The sequence below is a fragment of the Eptesicus fuscus genome, chromosome 15 (assembly GCF_027574615.1).
Source record: "Eptesicus fuscus isolate TK198812 chromosome 15, DD_ASM_mEF_20220401, whole genome shotgun sequence".
Classification (NCBI taxonomy): Eukaryota; Metazoa; Chordata; class Mammalia; order Chiroptera; family Vespertilionidae; genus Eptesicus; species Eptesicus fuscus.
Window position 1 is genome coordinate 33,785,392 of NC_072487.1, and position 8,890 is coordinate 33,794,281.

At 48.2% G+C, this 8,890-nt stretch overlaps 1 protein-coding gene across 3 annotated transcripts; it reads right to left on the reverse strand.

Moving 5' to 3' along the window:
- Positions 1 to 2,291: 2,291 nt before the first annotated feature.
- DMRT2 (doublesex and mab-3 related transcription factor 2) lies at positions 2,292 to 8,339 on the reverse strand. Of its 3 annotated transcripts, none has more exons than XM_054727181.1 (3): positions 7,798 to 8,339; positions 5,638 to 5,740; positions 2,292 to 3,606 (listed from the first exon to the last, which is right to left on the reverse strand). In XM_054727181.1, exons 1-3 carry the CDS (start codon positions 8,317 to 8,319, stop codon positions 2,552 to 2,554), a joined length of 1,680 nt encoding a protein of 559 aa, XP_054583156.1. In that variant the 5' UTR covers positions 8,320 to 8,339; the 3' UTR covers positions 2,292 to 2,551. The 3 variants fall into 3 exon arrangements, with proteins under 3 accessions (XP_054583156.1, XP_054583158.1, XP_054583157.1); XM_054727183.1 differs by lacking the exon at positions 7,798 to 8,339 and adding an exon at positions 6,644 to 6,663; XM_054727182.1 differs by lacking the exon at positions 7,798 to 8,339 and adding an exon at positions 3,995 to 4,071 and having other exon boundaries at positions 5,638 to 5,669.
- Positions 8,340 to 8,890: the final 551 nt, after the last annotated feature.

Consider the following 8,890-nt stretch of genomic DNA (forward strand, 5'->3'; position numbering starts at 1 on the left):
AGAAATATCAATGAGAGGGAATCATTATTGGCTGCCTCCTGCACGTTGGACCGAGTCTGCAACCCAGGTATGTGCCCTGGACCAGAATTGAACCTAGGACCCTTCGGTCCACAGGCCAATGCTCTATCCACTGAGCCAAATCTGCTAGGGCTTTTTTACATTCTTAAAAATGATTAAAGCCACATCCATTTATTGCCTTAAACATAGAAAATGCTTAAATTGAGGCACAAGTTTGATTTAATATGTTGATGACAGTGTCCTTTGAAGACTATAGTCAAATAGTAACTTTTATGGAAGAAAAGTGATTAAAAGAAACAAAAATTCAAGCACAAAAGTCTCATTGAGTGGCTGATGGTAGAGCTGGTCGGTTTGAAATTCAGAGAACTCACCATTACAGTAGAATTGAAGCATGGTATGATAATAAAACCACCAAGTAAAGTATTAACCCTCATAAATGTTCAGGAGGTATGAAGTTCTAGACACTGGTAATATAAGGAAAACCACTAATACCCATAGCCAACTGGGATTCACCTAATGAGATTAAAATGATATAGAGGACAGAAAAACATCCTGAAATGTTCATTGAACACAAGAAGGACATAATTGACAAATGTAAGCATTCGAGAGGCTACAATAGAGTAAGAAAGACAGAAAAATCCATGTTTGGATTAAGAAGGCCATCCTTGTGGTTTGTTTCTTTACATGGATTTATTATTGTCCTCCCTTACCTTGCAGTAGTCAGATTTCAATGCTGTTTACATTTAACACATGACAAAAATATAAATTCCTGATAGGAAGATAAAAATAACTGTATAGATAAAGCAAAGATGGGGGGAAGGGGGCAGAGTGAGGGTCTGTCTCTGACCCCAGGGCATTCATGCCTGGATATAACTTTTCCACTTAATGATAATCTTCAACAGTTATTGGGATCTCTGCCTACTTTCATTTTCTTTTCCTCTGGCAAACTTCCATTTGCTCTGGCTCTTGCAATAGTAAAAAATAAGTAAATTTGACTCAACAAAACCAAGTATTTTACAAATACAAACTGAAAATCAACCTAAGGTTTGGCTTGTTTTTGAAACCAATGCTAATTTTAAGCAACAATGCAGATAACCCCTGGAGATTTACATGAGCTCATCAGTAGCAAAATCATTTCTAAATAAGTTTAAATGTTTTCCAGAGCAAGAAAGAAAATCTTTAAACTCCTGACTTTCTTGGCACATTTCACACACCCACCTAATGTTTTTGTTATCCAAACCAGAGCAGAGCTGAAAGTAAACTCACTCCAAGGTAAAATTAAAAGGTGAGATATTTGGCTCTTGATTTTGTGTTGAAATGACTATAACATCTTAGAACTTAACTTGGGGTCCACAGATGAGGTCTTCAGAGATACATTTAATAACTCTCATAAATATCTTACTTTATCAATCATATAGAACAGTTAACTTTTTTTTTTTTTTGAGCAAAACAAGAAAGTAATAATGAACATGAAAAACAGAGGGGGCAGGAAACAGAGGGGAAAGGTTTAAGAAACAATAAGCCACCCCCATGCTGTGATAAACAACTGATGCCTTCAAGCAACTGGCTGCTGAAGCAATTTGAATAATAAGAGCTTTTAACTCGACAAAGAGCTACATTGAAAACCTTCCATACTGGTGGAAAATGTGAGACACATGGACCAGCTGAGAGTCCTGGACCTTCTTTTAAATGCCTGCTGTCACCAGTCCTTAGGAAACAGAAGTAACACAAGAGCTTAAAGACAGTTCAACCATGTACCATCATGATATAAACGGGCTGCACCTTACAAGGGAACCTGCTCTGGGCTCCTAGCAACCAAAAATCACAGAATGAAGGTTCAATAGAAAAAGGCAGCTTGAGGTCCTACATACACATCCCCATCAGGGAAGGACACTGGACCCAGAGAGTTAAGAGATCCATTCCAAGAACCTATCTCATCATATGAACAAGATATTAAACTTCATTTCTCTTCAATTTAATTCAACTTTATCCACTCACACAAAATTACGATTCTATAAACATGCAAATCTTCCCTATGTTCTCCATAAAACTATTTTTGCCTCGGTCTTGAATAGCCATATTTACATGCCTTCCAAAATGCAAAATCTAAGGCAGTATAAAGGTTCTCCTGTGGCCCCCAGCAAACAGTAAGAGCACTTGAAAATACAAAGAATCATAGAAAAATAAAGATCACATTTCACGGACACTAGCTTTTTCACCTAGACAGAGACAACTATTTACTTCAGCAAATACTGCGTCTTTTATAAGGCAGTGTCAATTTTATTGCTTTTGAAATAATGTGTAAAGTGTGAAACTTTACAATTTGCACATAAGCAATTTCCAACTTTAAGTTTAAATATGTGGTGAGAAGTACATGCATATGAATATAAATCTTTTAATCGCCATCATTTACAGTAGAGAAATTTCTTTATACAAACATCTTAACTTTTTTTTTCCTTTAAAAAAAAAAATCAGCAACTGGTAAGAACCCTCTGAGACTGCAGAAAATCCAGCTTTCCATTTCAGCAGGCTTTCACTGAGAGATGTGAGTGATGGCAGATGAAGGCCTCTTGAGAATAGACTCAACAGAAAATGACAGCGGTTCATTCACCGAGAGTTTTGTTCCAACTTGTTTGGCTACAAAAAGGTCTTTTGCGCATCTATCTATTGTAAATGTGTACTTCTGGTTCTCCTTGACTAAACACTCTCTGTGTTTCTTAGGGGCCTCTTCAAAGGCCTCTTTGACAAATGGTGTTTTCAACTCGGGACCTGATTTGTCATTAAGAGTTTGCTGGAATAACGAGTGGAATGGATTATGTTTAAGTGGCAGAGGGTGCCTGGTGCTTTCTTTGCTGATCTTGGTTAAGATGTGCCCTTGAGCTGCCAGGGAGTCCGTGTCAACAACTGGAGAGAAATTCCGTCGGGGTGGGGAGAATGCAGACCTCTCAGGGACAGCCTGGTGACCCTGAAGGTCACTTCTTGAGGTCTGGACCTCGGGCGTGTGAGGCAGCACCAGAGAGCCTTCCAATTTGGGTGGCATCACGTCGTGTTCGGCACTGAGTCCATCCTGGACTGGTACTCCCTTCAAGTCCCAGCTGGCCCCAGATTTCAGGGCTTGAACCGAGGTGGTGGTGTTTAGCAGGCATTGCTGGTAGAGGAGAGTGTCACTAATGGGGCCACACTTGGGCCAAACTAAAAATCTTGAGGACAAGGGATACTGTCTGTAAGTCGTGGCCACGCTGACATTTGAAGAAATTAGCTCCATATTCCCAGACCCTGAATACTGCATGGTTAGATCAAGACAGGTGGGCAAAAAATTACAGAAGTCTTTGCTTGGTGGTTCCACTGGGGTGGGGCTGTAGGCACTCTTGTAGTTGTATTCAGGTCCATGCACCATGCGGTTGGGCAGGAACAAGGCAGCAGCTTGGGAAGCTTCCAGCATCTCCCTCTCTTTATATTCTCTCTCCAGCATAATGTTCTCCAACTCTTTATCAGCAAAGGCCCGCCTTTTCCTCATCCGGTCACTTACTGGGGGAGGTAGAGGTAAGCTCCCTCCCACATAAGTCTCTGCTGGAATGGGGCGGTAGCCTAGAATAAGCAAGCATTGCACATGAAAGAGATTAACATCTAGGAAAGAAAAATCTGGAAACCCAAAGGCAACAGAAACACTGCAAATTGGCAGAACAAGTGTTTACAGTTCTGTATCACTAACATTTTTATACAGAAAGCAAAAGCATTGGTTCAATTTAAAATTGTTCCCTTTGGGGGAAAGAATATGTGTGTTGTAACTTTTTGTTATTGTTTTTGTAGTTATAAGTGTGTTTGTTTATTTTGACAAGTGTACTTTACTGGCTGAAATTTCAATATTCTTCCCAGGCTCCTACACATTAAGAGATAAGGCTGCTGATCTTACTTCAATCGATGATTTATTACTATCCATATCATCTCATTCCATTATTAAAAAAGATATCTATACCTAGAGCTGATGTCACTTAGTTTCTAAAGATGGCTCATTATGTACATTGTAACAGTTGGAGAATAATCCAAGGAGAACTAGGAAAAAAGAGAAAGTTAAAGCAGATTAGTGAGGAGAAAAACAGAAAAGACATAGGAAACAGGGAAACACAGAAAACTAAAAAGAGCGGTTAACTAGTCAGATTCTTCAGTGAACTTTGAACCAGGCCTCTACCCCTGACTACTATACTAGTACAAACAAGCAAACAAAAGTGGGGGCCAGGCACCGAGATGCCCTGCTATATTGAATATAACTAATACGTCGTTTTTCCCAAGCACTAATCATATTGGCCAGATTCCCACATGGTGGAACATGCAATCCTTAGAACATCGATTAAGTCATCGCACACTTTATAAAGTCAAAACCAAAAATCAGTTTAACAACATAAATAGAATTCCTGGTAGCATAAAATGCTTTCATCATCCCCAAGCACTCGCCACTATCAAATTTGTTTGAAGGATCCACTGTAATGTTTTTGTTTACATAGTGACAAACCCATGGTACTCATTTGCAAATAAAATAGAATGTGAAAATCAATGTTTCCTTTTCTATAGTAAGTTTTTTGCCAGGAAGTTATTTACTTAAATTTACTATTCCATTTCATCCTCCCACTTCTCAAATTGCATTGGCACAATTTCAGTTTATTAGTGTGATCCCTATGGTTATAAAATTTGTTTAGCCAGTTTGTAATCAAATTCACTTTTAATGCATCAGAAACTATTCTAAGGTCAGAAGTACACAGCACAGGGTAAGACAAAGTTTAAAGCCTGTCCAGAACAAACCCAATTCAGAAGCCACATAAGAAAAAACAAAATTCAAATGTCTACTTAAAAAAAAATCTGCTTTCAACCTGATTCTTCTGATGTGACAATAATTAGAGCAAATATAAACTTTTCTTTTCCTTAAATGGTGAAAAATAGTCAATATATTTTTTATCAGATCAATAAATAAATTCCAGACCCAAACAGAGATGCTTTGAAAAATCAGTAATATTTTAAGTAAAATTAATGTACCCCCAGGCTTTAGAAAACATAGGAGTTAGAAATTTCACACTGTTCAAATTCAATCTCAACTTCGCTTGTTGGATTCTACAATTCTTTATCTCAATTATCAAAATGATAAAGTGTGGAATAACCACAATTACAGATAATCCAGGAGGGAAATGGTAAAATGAAAAAGAGTGGAATCAGGTTGGATCACCCAGACTAGAAGTCTTTGTTAGTGTGGGTACTGTTCAACTCCTCACTTGACATACTCTGTTCAGCTCCAACAACGAAATAATTGTTTTAAACTTATTTCCTTTCAGTACATCTGCCCTGAATCACGTGGGAGTGTGTCTCTTTCTACACCACTCACACTAGGGCAAACTTCACATGCACTCCATCTTAACCCAACAAAATTATCAGTGACAAAAACAACAGGAGGTGTGTGAGATTCACTTTCTCACATCCCGATTTCCTTCCTCCAAACAAAACCTTCTCACAAAAGGTATGTTCCCCTCAGATTACTCCTTACGAAGTTCATAAAAATACCCTACAGCCAGAAGGATGAGAATCACTCAGAACCTGCTTCTAAAGGCTAAAAGGATGACTGCGTGGCTTTACCTTCTAAAATACTTTTGGCCAGCAGACTGGGGGCCCTCACTTGCCTCTGATACACGGCTTTGCGCTCGAAATTATTCTGTTTCCCGGAAAGCCCCTTCTTGTCCTGTAAACACAAGAAACATAATCATGAATGCCCTGAAGAGAACAGAGCAGGGAAAGGTGTCAGCAACTCTCCCCGACCTAAAGGTACTTAATTTCCCTATTATTAGCACGCCTTAATCCCAGGGCAACGCGCTAGCTCTGCCCGAAGCCCGGCTTCCTCTGGGGCTGCTTTGCTAGGATCACCCCAGACACACCCAGCAGCCAGACGTGGGGGACGTCCCGTCCCGGAGGAAGGAAGTCAGTCCAGTGCAGCAGACGGCGGGAGCCCAGCCTGAAACAGCACCGGGTCCTCTGCGGCCAGAGGTGGCACTAAAGGTGCCCAAGACCTGCCACTGGGCAGTGACGTGGGCTGGTTTCTCCTCAGCAGGGCGGACTGGCCGGGTGCGGGGTGGAGGGAGAGAGATGAGGGTCCATGTCTTCCACTCCCCGGTCTGGCCGAAAACTCCGGATAGCTCACTGGGACTCACCCGGGCGAACAAAACCCTCCGAAGCCGAGAGGGACGCAGCACAAGACCTAGCTGCCGCCGTCCCCGCCTGGTGGGTAGGCTTCGGGGCCCTGCTCCTCCGCCTCCGCCCGGCCCAGGAGGCCAGGCCGTGGGGAGCGAAGACACGCAGGGCCCCGGGGAAACACACCGGGCGGCGCGGGCGGAGGCCGAGTCCCAACCCAGAGCAGGGCCACGTCGGGCGTCCAGCGCGCACTCTCCGCGGCCCTTGGGATCCTGCTTTCCACGAGGGTCACTCTTTTCCATGTGGACGGTAATCCACACTCCCTAGCCAATCCTCGACAATAAGTAAAATTTAAAATAAAATAAAAATCTCCCCCTAGCCGGTTTGGCTCAGTGGGCAGAGCGTGGGCTTGCGGACTGAAGGGTCCAGGGTTCGACTCCCCTTCAAGGGCACCTACCTCACCTCGGTTGCAGGCTCCCAGCTCTGGTCGGGGCGCGTGCAGGAAGCAACCGATCGAAGCTCTCTCTCTCTCTCTCTCTCTCACATCGGTGTTTCTCTCTGTCTCTCCCTCTCCCTTCCACTCTCTAAAATTCAATAGAAAAATATCCTCGGGTGACGGTTAAAAAAACAAACAAACCTTCCCCCCCACCCCGCCCTGCGTGTGGGAGGGGGCGCGAGAAGCCTGCCGCCCCCAGGGCTCCCCGCGCCGGCGCTGGAACACGTGGGAACGTCCAGGCGCAAACTCCGCTCCCCTCCCTGCGGGGGCCCCGCGGAGGGAGGCCGCGGAGACCCCTCCGCCGGCGCTTAGGAGGTTCTCGGGGCTAGAAACTTCGGGCTGCGTGGTGTTGAGCGGCGGACACGCAGCTTCCCACGCAGCTTCCCGTCTCGTCTGTAAAATGGGCACCACGCTCAGCCTTCAGGACAGGGCCCGGGCCGGCGGAAGCACCGAGCCCTGCCGGCTGCACCTCGGCCGTCGGCGAAGGACGCCGGGCACGGCACCAACCCCTCTCCTCCTCCTCCTCCCGACACCACCAAAATACACTCTTAAAATGTGAAAAAATAAAATGCCTTTCCCGTGATGTCCCAAGCGGGCCTAAGCACTTTCCGGAGCCCCCGACAGCCTTTTTATTACTTCGTTTTGTTCATCCTCACCTGAGGATCCTTTTTTGCACTTATTTTTAGAGAGTGAAAGGGACGGAGGAGGGAGAAGGACAGGGCAGGGAAGAGAGAAAGGAGGGCGAGATCCTCGGTTGCCTCCCCGCAGGCAGGGCCCCGACCGGGCCGGGCTCGAGCCTGCAACGCAGGTACCTCCCCTGGGCCCCGGAATGAAACCCCGCGAACCTCTGCGGCGCGGGCCGACGCTCTGCCCAGCGCGACACACCGGCCAGGGCCTGACGGCGTCTTCAACACAAAACCTTTTCCACCACGTTCCCGGGCAACGCCCAGGGCATCCTCCCTCCCGACCCCGCCAGCCGTCACCGCGAGAGACGTGTTCTCCCGCCTTCCGAGGGCCTGCCCGGCGCGCCCCCAGGTCGCGGGCCGGGTGTGTGGGAGCAGCCTGGCCCCGCCGGCCCGGCAACCCCCCTCCGCGGCCCGGGCGCCGGTACGCACCTCGGTGGCCTGCTGCCTCCGGAGCGCCACCTGGGCGGCCATGACGCGCTGCCGCTCCACCACCAGCAGGCAGTTGGCGCACTGGCAGTCCCGCCAGCGGCAGAAGCGCTTGTGGCCCTTGAGGCAGGACACCACGCCGTGGTTGCGGCAGCGCGCGCACTTGGGCGTGCGGCTCAGCTTGCGCGGCTCCGCGCCGCCGCCCGCGCTCGCGCCGCGCTCCGGGTGCCCGGCGGGGGCCTGCGGGGCCGGCGGCGCCGGCGACGGCCTCGGCGGGACGCCTCCCTGCTGCTCCGGCCGACCGGACGCCCGTGGGGACGCGCCCGCCTCCTCGCCGTCGCCCTCGTCCTCCACGTCGTCGTCGTCGTCGTCCTCGTCCTCGTCGTCCTCGCCGTCCCCGTCGGCCGGCGGCGGGCTGGGCCCTGGCGGCGGCGGCAGCGCCCCGCGGCCGTCCTCCTCCAGCTCCAGGCTCTCCACGTCGATCTCCCAGTCCCCGGCCGCCAGGCCCGCCTGCCGGTCGGCCATAGCGCGTGGCCCACGCTCAGTCGCCGGCACCCCTGGGAGACACGAGAGACCCCGAGACCCACAGGCCGCAGTGAGGCACCGTCCCCGGGCCTTGGGCCCAGACCTCCCGGTCGTCCCGCCTGCAGCCCCTTGGGCAGCCCTGCTCTTCACCCGCTCCTGACAGCCAGGCCACACGTGCCTGCCTGGTATCTTTTGGGCCCCCAGGGACCCCCCCCCCCCACCACCGAACGAGTGTTTACCTATTAATTCTAAGTGCTCTGTGGACACCTGACCTTTCACCGCAGCCTCTCTAGCTACACACGCTTTAACAAATCACATTGTGTCCAGCGAGGCCGGCTTAGACCCCTCGGTCAGACTTTCCCCTTCCCCAACTGCTATGGCCATGCTGCATATAAAAATGTCAATGAGAGAATTGTTTTCCTTTTGATCACGAGGGGCCCTGCAGAGGGGTACCGCCCTACGGTCCAAATGTCTCTCATCCCCCTACATCCCCACAAAGACCCCTCCTGGGGCTTGGACTTGTCCTCTCCCGTTGCCACCCCGGCTAATAAGGGACTGACAACCAAAGTGC